Raw genomic sequence first — 13453 nt, forward strand, 5'->3', positions numbered from 1 at the left:
GGGACCCAAGTAGGGGATCTGGAGTCCCACTCAGGTCGCTGGAGGGGCCAGGTGTGGGACCACAGACTGGAAGGCTGGGAGGGGGTGAGAGGGGCTGATGAGCTTATCAAGCTTAGGAAGGCAGAGTTTTCCCTGAGCGCTGAGATGCAAGTGCTGGGTTGGCTGCATCCAAGGCTTGCAGAAGAGAGTCCCGCCTGAAGGAGTCTGACGGGACTCAACCCTGCCTGAAGGGTGGCCTGCCTGAAGGGTTGCACAGCTCTGCCCTGAGCGGGGGGTGGCAGGGGGTCAGAGCTCTGTCCTGGAAGTCTCAGGGGACTCCATCCCTGCCCCTCCCTGTCCCCCAGCAGCGAGCAGATCAGCCGGCGGCAGTCTCAGGTGGACCGCCTGTACGTGGCACTCAAGGAGCTGGGCGAGGAACGCCGGGTGGGCCTGGAGCAGCAGTACTGGCTGTACCAGCTCAGCCGCCAGGTGGACGAGCTCGAGCACTGGATCGCAGAGAAGGAGGTGGTAGCTGGCTCGCCTGAGCTCGGCCAGGACTTTGAGCACGTCACGGTGAGCAGCATCAGGAATGAACAGTGAGCCAGTGGCCACTGTGTCTGCTACTAAGGTTCTCTGGGCCTCAGTTTCCCCATCCATAATAGGAGAATTGTAATAGCACCACCTCATGGCTCTGTTGAGACACAGATGGATTAATATAACGTAAAGCCCTTAGGACAGTACTGAGCACATACAGGGCCTAACACAGTGTTATTATTCTTATCATCTTATTTTTATTATTGTTGTTACTATTATCGCTACAGAATGAGTGCTAAGTGTCGGATATTTTTTGTTCTGATTGTCATCATTAGTGTTGTTATTATTCTCACCCGCCACAAGATGGGGGGTTGGAGGGGGCTGGCGTGGACAGCACCTTTGCCCACGCTGGGCCCCCCCATTTCCTGGTGGCAGGTGCTGCAGGAGAAATTCTCGGAGTTCGCCAGTGAGACCGGCACGGCAGGGCGGGAGCGGCTGGCGGCAGTGAACCAGATGGTGGATGAGCTGATCGAGGGCGGCCACACAGCGGCGGCCACCATGGCTGAGTGGAAGGACGGGCTGAACGAGGCCTGGGCCGAGCTTCTGGAGCTGATGGGCACCCGGGCCCAGCTGCTGGCCGCCTCTCGGGAGCTGCATAAGTTCTTCAGCGATGCCCGAGAGCTTCAAGGACAGATCGAGGAGAAGCGGAGGCGACTGCCTCGCCTGACCTCCCCGCCTGAGCCGAGGCCCAGCGCCAGCTCCATGCAGCGGACCCTGCGCGCCTTTGAACATGACCTGCAGCTCCTCGTGTCCCAGGTGGGGAGCTGGCGGCCAGGAGGGGCAGGTGGGAGGGCCTGGACGGTGTGACCAAGGGATGGGGGCAGCAGAGCAGGCAAAAATCAGGCTGTGGACCACATTGAAATTAGATGGTGGGATAGATAGAAAACAGACCATGGAACAGGGAGAAATCACATGATGCGGCAGGTAGAAAATGGACTGATGGCATGCCGCATAGACTCAGACAGTGACAGAAGAAAAGTGGTATAGCATGCCTGATAGAAATTAGACAGCGTTTCCAGTGGAGACTGGACAGGGGTTCTCCTAGAAACTGTTACTCAAATCCAGATGGAGAGTCTAAAAGGAATTGGGAGGGCGTTGAGAGAAATTTGGCTGTGGGGCAGATAGAAATTAGGCAGCAGGTCTCTGATAGAAATCACATTTTCCTCGAAGAAATTTGGTGGGTTTGGATTTAATGAATGGAAATCCAAGCTAATAGGAATCAGGCAGTGGGTCTGATAGGAATTAGGAGGTGGATCTGAGAAATCAGATGGAAATGAAGCTGTGGGCCTAATAGGACTCAAGCAGTAGAACTGAAGGAAATTGGGTTGCAGGTCTAATGGAAGGTAGAAATTGGACAATTATTTTATATGCATCGTACAGAAGACTGTTAGAAATCCGGCAGAGAGACTGATAGTGATTACATGGTGGATCTGATACAAGTATGGTGGTCCCTCCAAAAGAAATCAGGTGGTTGAGCTCATGGAGAGTGGGCAGTGGGTCTAACTCACACAGCAGAACCAGTGGAAATTGGGCAGGAGACCTGATAGTAATTGAATAGCGATTCTGAAGGAAATTGGGTAGTAGGGAGTGGGTCTGAAAAAATTGAGTGGAAAATATTGGAAAGCATGTCTAATAGATGTCAGGGTGGAGGAAGGGTTTCCTGAAAGAAACAAGATAGAGGTGGGCCTGAAAAAATGAGGTGGCAGACCCAATAGAAATAGAGCTCTCAGACTAAAAGAAATCAGACAGTAGACTGAAAGAAACCTGATGGTAGGTGTAAAAGAAGTCAGAATGCAGGTAAGTCAAAGAAACATCAGGCAGCAGACATGAGAAAAATATGGTAGTGGGTCTAAAAGAAGTCAGAAAGTGGGAAAGTCAAAAAGAAATCAGGCAGCGGATAGGAATGAAACCCAGTTGGAATCTCAAGGGTGCAGGCTCCTTACTTCTTTAGGCTCTGCACCCAGCCAGCAGATGCGGGAAAGAGAGGGTGGAGCCTGGACCCCGTGGAGGGCTGGTGCTCGACCTGGCATGCCCCTCAGGTACGGCAGCTCCAGGAGGGGGCAGCCCAGCTGCGGACGGTGTACGCGGGCGAGTACGCGGAGGCCATCGCCAGCCGGGAGCAGGAGGTGCTGCTGGGCTGGAAGGAGCTGCTGGCAGCCTGCGAGGACGCCCGCCTGCACGTGAGCTCCACGGCCGACGCCCTGCGATTCCACAGCCAGGCCCGTGACCTGCTCTCCTGGATGGATGGCATCGCCGGCCAGATTGGGGCAGCTGACAAGCCCAGGTGCCCCTCATCCCACCTCGGGCTTCTTACCTGCCTTCGGGCAGCCACCCCCAGCCCATCAGCTGTCCCCTTCCCGTAAAAAAATCACAATAGCCAATACCTGTGCGGCACCTCTACCTACCATGCACTCTTCTACATGCTTCTTGTGTTTTAAGACCCCTTGTCAGGCCTGGCACTGGGGCCCAGAGCACAGTGCGTCCTCCTGCCTTTGTGGAGGTGTCGCAGCATGGGATGGGCTGACGCAAGATAGGGACAGGGAGGTGTACTGGGGGCTTAAGCTAGTAGGCACTGATTTATTGCTCACATAACGGTTCGATGTAAGTATCCAGCAGAAGCCTGTCCCACGGTGATTGGGAGCCCTGGGGTGATTTGCTGGACCTTCTGCATCGGGCTACAGATGAGAAAAAGAGAGCGGGCGGATACCATGGGAGCTTTCCGGGATTAAACCTGCACTCACGTTCTGTTGGCTCAGTGGTCCCAACCTATCTGCCAGGGAGGCTGGGAAATGTTAGCCCAGCAGTGTGTCCAGGAAAACAAGGGCCTGGAGAGTGGTGGATACATAACATTGTTTTTGTGAACTGTAGGGCCTTGAGCCTGCATTCGTTTACTCAGCAAATATTTATTGATGCCTACTGTATGCCAGATGGTGAGCAAGGTCCAGCCCCTGCCCTGATGCAGCTTACATTCTGAGGGAGGAAGCAGGCAACAGATAAGTAAATAAACACGTAATGTTATTTCAGCGAGTGATAAAAGAAAAATAGAGCAAGGTAAGGGGACCTGAGTGAAGTGATCGTGAGTTGGGTAAAGTTTTGGGGGGAAGGGTCTTCCAGGTGGAGGGATCAGCAAGTGCAAAGGCCCTGAAGTAGGCTGTCGTTAGACATGTTTCAGCAAAGGCTAGGTGGTCCTTGTGGCTGGATGGAGTGAGGGGGGAGATTGGGGAATGGTAGGAAATGACGTTAGAGGGGCAATAGGGCATGGTGAGGAGTTTCCCTTTGCTTGGAGTGAGATGGGAGCCATGGGAGAGCTTAGGGCAGGGGAGTGGTGTGATATGATACACATTTGAGAAAGATCACTCCAGGTACCTGTGGCAAATAGATTGTGGAGAGCCAGGGTGGAAGCAGGTAGGCCAGTCAGGAGGCTGCTGCCATCATCCAGGTGAGAGGTGATGTTGGCTTGGCCCAGTGTGGCCGTTGAAGAAATGAGGCGGCGTGATTGAGTTTAGGAATTGAAAAAATCTTTTTATTATGGAAAATTTCATCTCTACACAGATGTAGCGGTAACACATAGGGAACCCACGTGTGTACAGTGAACACCTGGCCCATCTTCATCTATACACTCCCCCACGTCCCCTCCACCCTTGACGGAGTTATTTTAAAACAAATCTCAGATTTCATATCATTTCACAGAGTATGTTTTCAAGTTATAAATGTCCAGTCTTGACTGATGGATTAGCTTAAGGGGCTGAGGGAAAAAGAGGAGTCACGGATGAATGATGGGTGAATTTACTGAGGTAGACAATTTCGGGGAGGGTACATTTGGGAGATAGGGGAGAATCAGGGAGATTGTTCTAGGCATACTAAGTCTTAGGTAGGAATCATTACAGTGTGGGACCATCAGAAATAAATTTGGACATATTAAGTCTTTTTTTTTTTTTTTTTTGCTGCACGGTGTGGCTTGTGGGATCCTAGTTCCCTATCCAGGGATCGAACCCAGGCCCTCTGCAGTGAAAGCGTGGAGTCCTAACCACTGGATGACCAGAGAAGTCCCTGGACATATTAAGTCTTATCAAGCTACGCTTGTTGACTGACAGAACCTTCTGAAATTTGGAATTTTGCTTTGGCCATATAACAGCTTAGAACGGCACTGTCCAATAGTTATACAATGCAGGCCACAAATGTGAGCCACATATATAACTTAAAATTTTCTTGTAACCACATTAAAAATAGTAAAGAGAAGCAAGTGAAAATTAATTTTAGTAATTCATTTTATTTAACCCATTATACCCCAAATATTGTTACTTCAACATGTAGTCAATATTAAAATTATTGAGATAATTTTACCTTCTTCTTTATACTAAATCTCCAAAATATGGTGTCTACTTTACACTTTAACACATCTCAAGTCAGACCAGCCACATTTCAAGTGCTCAACTGCCACACATGTCTAGTGGTTACCATACGGGACAGCACAGACTTAGGTTAGAATCATTGGCTAGTGGAAGCTTCAGAAGTATAGCTTTAGAAAATTAGAAAAATTGGATCTTGAAATTCTAGGTTAGAATCACCAAAGAGGGACATTTTAGCCCTTTGGGAAAGTTGGAATCATTGAATCAGTGAAGAAGATTGGCCCTTCAGAACTTGATCATGGGAGGGGGGTGTCCCGAGGTGGTGTGGAATCCCAGCCTCAGGGATTTGGGCTCATCAGGAGCTGAGTATGCGGAGGGGTGGGGGAGGTCGAGGGAGGCGGCCCATGGCTTGGATTCCTACCCACCGCCCACTGTAGGGACGTGTCATCGGTGGAAGTGCTCATGAACTACCACCAGGGCCTGAAGACTGAGCTGGAGGCACGGATGCCCGAGCTGACGGCCTGCCAGGAGCTGGGGCGCTCTCTGCTGCTCAACAAGAGTGCCGTGGCTGACGAGGTGGGAGGGGAGCAGGGGTCTCCCTCTGCCATCTGTGCCCATCGGGGTGGGAGCCACCCCTGATGCCTCTCCCTACCCACCCGCCACTCCCAGATCCAGGCACAGCTGGACAAGCTGGGAACCAGGAAGGAGGAGGTGTCGGACAAGTGGGACCGCCATTGGGAGTGGCTGCAGCAGAGTGAGTGGGGCCCCAGACACACGTGGCTCAAGGGCACAGGGATGTGCCCCAGCGTGTCAGGAAAAGCCCAGAGGGTGACAGTCATGCTTTGCACACCCCATGGGTCCTCAGCAGCAAACATGAAGGCCTGGGAGGGTGGACAAGGGCGCTGCCCTATCATTGACTCCCTGATGGCAGAAACCTAGGGGAGAAGCTGGTGCCCTCAGAAATAGCCCCCGCCTCTCTCCTTCCTGCAGAGCCCAGAGTGGTCAGGGCTGGGAAGCCAGAGGGGGTGTGGAAGGCCAGAAAAAATAGCCACTGCCCCCGTGAAGGGCCCACAGGTGCCCCCAGCACCCTTACCCCAAATGTCTCTCCTCAGTGCTGGAAGTGCACCAGTTCGCCCAGGAGGCGGTGGTGGCTGATGCCTGGCTGACGGCCCAGGAGCCGCTCCTGCAGAGCCGGGAGCTGGGGAGCAGCGTGGACGAGGTAGAGCAGCTTATCCGGCGACACGAGGCCTTCCGCAAAGCGGCTGCGGCCTGGGAAGAAAGGTTCAGCTCTCTACGGCGCCTGACCACGGTCAGCACCCCATTTCCTGCCCCAGCGCCCCTCCCATGGCTCCACACCCATCTCTCTGTATGAGACAAACACACGGGCTCAGCGCTGTGTTGAGTGAGAGCCGAGACACACCCTCATTGGGCTCCCAGTCCTGGGGGGTACGGGGGTGGGGGGAGAGGATTGAAGGGGGGAGGGGACAGACCTGTCACCTGTCACCAGCGACAGTCCAGGGCTAGGATGGGGGAAGCACAGGGGGACATGAGAGCCCAGAAACACTTGTCTTGGCCTGGGGGTGTCTGATCTGAGACTTGAAGAATGAGGAGAAGAGACCATTGTAATTAAAAGTATTAAGGTCTTGAAGGAAGGAGGCAGTGGGGGGGGGGCAGAAAGGCACCTAGAGAAAGTGATGATTTAGCCAATTCTTAAAAGAACACTAGGTGTTTGCCGGAGAAGATAGGAATTAAGCTCCTGGCAGAGACAGGCCTGGACAACCTTGCTTTTTCACTAATAACTAATAAACTAGGTGGTGAGGCAGATGTCCCAGAGCCACCTTCCCAGGCCCCGCCCCCACCCCGCCTTTCCACCTGAGCCTGGCCCCTCTGTCCCCAGGTCGAGAAACTCAAGGCAGAACAGAGCAAGCAGCCACCCACCCCACTACTGGGGCGCAAGTTCTTTGGAGACCCTACGGAACTGGCGGCCAAGGCTGCGCCCCTGCTGCGACCAGGGGGCTATGAGAGGGGCTTGGAGCCCCTGGCCCGCCGGGCCTCGGACACGCTCTCGGCCGAGGTGCGGACCCGGGTGGGGTACGTGCGCCAGGAGCTCAAGCCGGAGCGCCTCCAGCCGCGCATCGACCGGCTGCCGGAGGTCCCGGGGAGGGTGGAGCCCACGGCCCTGCCGGCTGCACCAGAGGACGCCGCGGAGACCCCTGGGGCCCCCGCGGCAGCGGAGCAGGTCCGGCCGCGGCCAGAGCGTCAGGAGTCCGCTGATCACGCGGAGGAGCTGCCCAGGAGGCGGCGGCAGGAGCGGCAGGAATCGGCCGAGCAACCTGAGGAGGCTGCGCGGAGGCGGCGGCCAGAGCGGCCGGAGTCAACGGAACATGAGGTGGCACACAGCCTTACCCTGGGCCGCTACGAGCAGATGGAGAGGCGGCGCGAGCGGCGGGAGCGGCGGTTGGAGCGGCAGGAGTCCAGCGAACAGGAGATGCCCACCAGAGGAGACCTGGCCAAGGGGTGAGGCCCCATGTGCCCAGGGAGTGGAGGAAGGGGGACACGGAGGGCTCCTGGAGCCACACAGGCCCAGCGGAGAGGGCTTCCGGGCTCAGAACTGCCTAGGGAGGGAGATACATTTGTGGCACCCGTTCTGCAGAGATGTAAACTGAGGCTGGAAGAGGTTGGGAGTCGTTCCCACTACCCCACAGTGACAGTGGCTTCCTCCAGGTGCAGGTTCTCTGCTACTGAGTTTCTGACCCCTGCATCAAATCCCCTGGATGACCCTGGGCAGGGATTTTATCCTCTCTGAATCTCAGTTTCTCCACTGGGCTAATGGTGGAACCATCACCTCCCTGATTGGAGTTAAGACCCTTTATCACAGTCTCTCTCAGCCTTATAAACTGGGTGCCGTAATCATATCCATTTTATGGATGGAGCAACTGAGGCTCACAGAGGGCAAGTCACTCAGCTTGGGTGAAGCATGACTGGAACCCAGGCCTTTCAGAATCCTGAGTGTGTTGTGCACATCACTTCAACCAGCTGTGTCCCCAGAAAGAGGCCTTTGGTCAAATACGTTTCAGTGACAATGACTTCCTGACCCCTTTTAATTTTGTATTTCGTGAACATTGGCTGAGTGCCCACTCTGTGTGTGGTATGTGCTGGGGAGAGCAATGACCCAACCAGCTCCAGCCCTGCTTTCATGGGGCTCACAGTCCAGTGGGGGAAACAGACTTGTCACCAGAGAGTGTGACCCAGAATGATCAGTGCTGGGATGGGCGAAGTCCAGGGAGCTTGAGGGTGGGTGGAAAAAGGCAACAGTATGTTCAAAGGCTTGAGGGCACCAGTTTGCATTTTGGTCTTTGTGTTGCTTAAAACTCAAGAGGGGAGAGAGGTTCCATCTTCCATTTGGCAGACATGTGCTGAGCACCTGTGGTGTGTAAGGCAGACATCTGAGACAGGCAGCTGCAGAAGCGGACAGGGACCTGGCATCTCAGGCTAAGAGGTTGAGGCTCCTCTAGCCAGCCAGGCTGGTCTCTGGGAGAAGGCATCTCAGTTCCATTGGGTCTTTCTGTGCCCACCCCCCCACCCCCAGGAAGGCCACCCTGGCTGACATTGTGGAGCAGCTGCAGGAGAAAGAGGCAGGCCCAGGGCTCCCTGTTGGGGTAAGCTGAGCCTCGGTATGGGTGGGGGTATGGGGGCCCCTCTCCTCAGAACCGGAGTCAGAATCCCAGAAACACCAGTGCCTGGCCCTGCCCCCCTATCTGAACCCTGCAGAGGCTCTCAGGGGATGGAGAGGGCCCCCAGATGCCTCCCACAAACAAATTTTCTCCCTTAGAAAGATGAGGCCACCGACCTAAGAGACTCCTACCGCCCTCCACACACACACACACACACACACACACACACACACACACACACACACACACACAGAAGTAGACTCCAGACTCTTTCCACATCTGTCCTGGACTTTTTCTCTAGCCCAGTGGGGGTCTCAAATTTCCTTACTGACAGCCGTACACACACAGGAGGCCCCAGATTCCTCCTACAAAGATGCTAGGACATCTACCTGCCTGCACCCCCTACCTCCATAGGTCTAACTCCCTTCCCCCAAAGTTCGAGAGGGATTCCAAATGTAGGAGTCCTGACAGACCCACTCCCAAGACCGGGGGAGCCCTTAAGAGTTGGGCCTCCAACCCTGAGATCCTCCCATACTCGCCATCAAGACAGATTGCCCTGCAGACAGATGGGACCCCCAGACCTGTGAGTTCCCCCAGACAGATGGCTCCCACACCCCACTATGGACAGCACCCCTCTTCCCCCTCCCTTCACACAGCCGTCGCTGCCTCAGCCTCGCGAGCTTCCCCCCGGCCGCCTGCCCAACGGGCTTGAGCCGCCAGAGCGGACACCTCGGCCGGACCGGCCGCGGGCGCGTGACCGGCCCAAGCCGCGACGGCGGCCGCGGCCCCGAGAGGGTGGTGAGGGCGGGGGAAGCCGGCGCTCGCGGTCCGCCCCGGCCCAGGGCAGCTCCGCCCCCGCACCTCCGCCACCGCCCACTCATACAGTGCAGCACGAGGGCTTCCTGCTGCGCAAGCGCGAGCTCGACGCTAACCGCAAGTCGTCCAACCGGTGAGCGTGTGGGCGGGGCTTTGGAAGGCGGGTCCCAAGCTCTGGGCCAAATGAATGAATAAGTGGGTCTGAAGAGGCGGGGTGGGGCTAAACTTTAGGGCGCCCAACCCGTGGCGGGGCAGGCGAGGCCTGAAAAGGGGGCCTTAACTTCAAAGAATCAATCAGTGAACCGGAGGAGCGGGGCTTAAGGTTAGTGCGTCCAATGGGTGAGTGGGTGGAGCTTAGATGGGGGCGGGACCTGAAGAAAAAGTTATTACTACCCAATCTCATAGCAACCAACCCAAGAGTTAACTAGAGCTAAAAGCAAACGATGTGGGGTCTAGTCTAGAGGATTCTCAAGGCTCGTGAGGTGGAGCCTGGAAAGGTACTTCAACCAGTGAGTGGGGTGGGTTCATTTATTTCAATTTCAAATTGAGGAAGGGCCTGATAAGGGGCGGATCCCAAACTGAGGGCTGAGGGGTGGGGGGCACCTCATATAGGTTTCCAGATGGGGGCCTAACAGTGATGTGTCTACTCTTGGAGTCCAGCTCCGGATTGTCCAACTCTTTTTTGTCCAACTGAGAGGCAGAATCTGGGGAGAGGTGGAGCCCATAAGGGAAGCGTTGAACAAGCAGAAGGAGTTGGGCAGAACAGATTGAGGTTTTGCCTGTGGAGGTAGTCTTTCCTCCTTGTGCTGAGACCAAGGTGGGAATAAACAGGGGCACCTGGATGTATTTTGATCGTGGGAGACTTCCTCCTCGGTTGGGGCTTCCGCTGAATGGGGAGACAAGAATTCCTCACTCCAGACAGTAGGCCAATAGATCTCCCTTCAGGGGATTCGGGGTTCGGGGTGGGGGTGGTGGAGGAGTGGCGAGGAACATGCCCAAGCAGAGGCCTGTGGAGGAGACAGCTTAAGTGTTGCCTTCAGGAAACTCAGTGTGGGAGGGGATAAGGAAGGCCAACCCCGGCAGGGGCCAGCCTGGACAAAGGCTTGGTACCCAGAGACTTAGACCCTCCTCTCAGCTCAGCAACTGCCATAAGGAAGAGCACTCCAGGTGTATGGCCCAACTAGGGCAAAGGTCCAGAGGGAGGAAGGCTCAAGCACATTCAGCCCATGAAGGGTATTAATGAAGAGTACTCAGGCAGAGTGCTGCGACTCTGCCTTGAGCCCCATGTCGTCACCCCAGGTCGTGGGTGAGCCTGTACTGCGTGCTCAGCAAGGGGGAGCTGGGCTTCTACAAGGACGCCAAGGGCCCAGCATCGGGGGGCACACATGGCGGGGAGCCACTGCTCAGCCTGCACAAGGCCACCAGCGAGGTGGCTAGTGACTACAAGAAAAAGAAGCACGTCTTCAAGCTCCAGTGAGACCCCCTCAATGGGCAAGAGGGAGGGTCCAGGACCCACCTTCCCCCTCCCAGCAATGCCCTGCTTCCCTGGAGGACGGTTGGTGGATGGGTGGGCTGGGGCTCTGCCTCAGAGCCCCCAGATCCTGTGTCCTCTCCCACAGAACCCAGGACGGCAGTGAGTTTTTGCTCCAGGCTAAAGATGAGGTGAGATCTGTTCCTTTCTCTCCCCTATTCGACCTCATGAACCACCTAGCTGGCTGACTCCTGGCCCAGAGTGATGGGGCTGTGAAGAGGAGAAGCACAAGCCAGAGTTACCAGGGCTGAAATGGGAAAGCCCATGGGCAATGAGAAACCAGAAGAAGTTCCTAATCTAGCTGGGGGGAGGTGGAAGATCAGGGGCTGGCCTGGAGGCCCCAGGACAACATCCAACCTCCTTGCCTTGGCCTCTGAGATGAAACTGGAAAGTTGGGAGGGAGTTAGCTTAAAAAAAAAAAAAAAAAAAAAAAAGATGAACTACAAGTGCAAAGAACCAGAAGTACAGAATCGCAAAGGGTTAACTGTGCTGGAGGAGAGTTCAAGGAGGAAAGTTCTCAGAAGGGTTCCCAGAGGCTGGATCTTTAAGGACACCATGGGTCATTTGGAGGAGGCTGGAGTTTATTCTAAGGGCCCTAGGGGGCCATGGCAGAGTTTTGAGCAAGGGAGGGTTACAGTGATGCATAAGAAAGATCCGTTTGGCTACCATGTGCAGGGTAGATTGGAGAGGGCCAGAGCGGAGGTGTGGAGCACAGGAGGTGGCCAGGGCAGGAACCCAAGTGGGAGAGCACAAGGCTGGACTAGGGCAGGCCTGTGGGGAGGGGAGGAGGAGGTGGGTGAGAGACAAGAATGTGAGTGGACCTTGGGACTGGGGCTAAGGAGAGCGGTCAGGGGAGGAGGAGCAGGCATGGAGGTGGTTTGAAGAGATGCTGAAAATAGTAACACTTGTTACCTCATTCATCATCACAAGAGGCTATGAAGTAGGCCTTCATTCCCTCCATGCCTCTTTTACTTATCTTTAAAATGGAGATAAAAATAGTTTTCCATCATAGGATTATTGTGAGAATTAAATAAGTTGATACAGGTAGAGCACTTACAGGGCCCGTAAAATTACAGTGCTTTGTGTCTGCTGATATTATTGCTTCTTGTTGTTTATAGTGGGAGTTAGATATAATCCAAATGCATAGGATTAAGTGAATTAATCCACAAAAGTGCTTAGAACAGAGCTAGGCACAAAATAAGTGCTATGTAACTATTTACATCATCATCATCATCATCATTACTGTTACTGTTATTATTATCCATTTAATAGATGAGGAAACAGGTTCAGAGTGGGCAGTCTGATTCTAGATTCATCAGTCTTCTCTCTTCCAAATATAGACTGTGTCCTGTTTCTCTCTCCAGGAGGAGATGAACGGCTGGCTGGAGGCTGTGGCCGCCTCGGTGGGGGAACACGCCGAGATCGCCCGCTGGGGCCAGACGCAACCCACCACGTCGTCCACAGACGAGGGCAATCCCAAGCGGGAGGCGGGGGAGCGCAGGGCCAGCGGGCGCCGGAAGTGACTTCCCACCCGCAGGGCCTGACTCACCTCCCCGCCCCTCCTCCCCGCACTGTGGGCACAAAGACACTTTCTCTTCCGCAGGGGCGGGGGGCTCTAGTCCCACCAACACTGCGGACGCGCCCTGACCGGCACTGGAAAGGAGGGGACTTCTCCTGCACCCCAAGAAGTGGTGGGGGGATTGCTGCCCCTATAGCCATATCTCGGCCCCTTCCCGCTCGCCACCTCCACCCCAGGTGCTGGGGCTCCATTATTTTTATGCAATAACTGAGCTTGTTGCGGGGGGGGGGGGCGGGTAAGGGGCCAGTTGAGCCAAGCTCCCTGCCCGGATGCCCAGATCCAGCCCCAAGAAGCTGGGGTGGTAGGGGCGATAATTCCCGCCCTAGGGATGGGCATGGGGGCGCTGGTGAGGTCCCCTGGACCATCCAGGGTGCTAGGGGGTGGGGAGGGGACGCCCCCCTCCCTGCCTTTACCTCACTTCCAATGCTGCCTTGATCTCTGTCTGGGAAGGGGGAGTGAAGGGGCCCTAGCCCCCGCACTCCGCCGTCTCAGAGCCATGCGGTTAATTCCTGACTTAGTTTATTTTTGCAAAACGTCGACCTCCTCCTCCCCCCGCCCCGCATCCGCGAAGGCTTTTAATGGGAGGGGCGTCAAAGCTCAAAACTGTCTTCCTCTCTCCTCCCCCCTCCAGCTGTAAATGCCACTTCGGGAGGGGAGGGGCGAGGGGAAGCCCTCCCCCTGCATGCTTCTGGCTGGAGCACTTTCCTGGGGAGTGGGGGAACCGGGTTGTGGGCAGCCCCCATGGCCACCTGGAGAAGCCGCTGGGACCCAGGGGTGTGGGGGCGTGTGGCAGGCGCGCACTCTGTGTACCTATAATAAATCCTTTGGCTTTGACGGTCTGTGCTGGTTTGTTCGCGATTCATGGGCTGCGCCCAGGAGGACTGGGTGGGGCGAGGGGAAGAAACTGTCTTGCGGAGAACATTTAGATGTC

At 55.4% G+C, this 13453-nt stretch overlaps 1 protein-coding gene and 1 long non-coding RNA gene across 8 annotated transcripts in view; one reads left to right on the top strand and one right to left on the bottom strand.

Annotated features, from left to right (window-relative positions):
- SPTBN4 (spectrin beta, non-erythrocytic 4) overlaps positions 1 to 13356 on the top strand; it is a 73459-nt gene extending 60103 nt beyond the window's left edge. For 3 of the 7 annotated variants that reach the window (XM_082368539.1, XM_082368543.1, XM_082368544.1), the window contains 12 exons: positions 348 to 552; positions 949 to 1329; positions 2613 to 2857; positions 5360 to 5498; positions 5592 to 5676; positions 6035 to 6231; positions 6820 to 7439; positions 8512 to 8581; positions 9253 to 9545; positions 10712 to 10885; positions 11032 to 11074; positions 12308 to 13356. In XM_082368539.1, the coding sequence (XP_082224665.1) occupies positions 348 to 552; positions 949 to 1329; positions 2613 to 2857; positions 5360 to 5498; positions 5592 to 5676; positions 6035 to 6231; positions 6820 to 7439; positions 8512 to 8581; positions 9253 to 9545; positions 10712 to 10885; positions 11032 to 11074; positions 12308 to 12466 (2611 nt within the window). In that variant the 3' untranslated portion in view covers positions 12467 to 13356. Of the gene's footprint in view, positions 1 to 347; positions 553 to 948; positions 1330 to 2612; positions 2858 to 5359; positions 5499 to 5591; positions 5677 to 6034; positions 6232 to 6819; positions 7440 to 8511; positions 8582 to 9224; positions 9546 to 10666; positions 10886 to 11031; positions 11075 to 12307 lie in introns of those variants that run through there. The other 4 variants (XR_014237727.1, XM_082368540.1, XM_082368541.1 and 1 more) reach the window with 4 other exon arrangements.
- On the bottom strand, positions 1308 to 3329 carry LOC309617023. The gene is made up of 3 exons (XR_014237728.1): positions 3162 to 3329; positions 2517 to 2809; positions 1308 to 1417 (listed from the first exon to the last, which is right to left on the bottom strand). It is a non-coding gene; the product is annotated as an uncharacterized lncRNA (long non-coding RNA).
- Positions 13357 to 13453: the final 97 nt, after the last annotated feature.

Source organism: Balaenoptera borealis (genome assembly GCF_965194805.1).
Source record: "Balaenoptera borealis genome assembly, chromosome: 19".
Classification (NCBI taxonomy): Eukaryota; Metazoa; Chordata; class Mammalia; order Artiodactyla; family Balaenopteridae; genus Balaenoptera; species Balaenoptera borealis.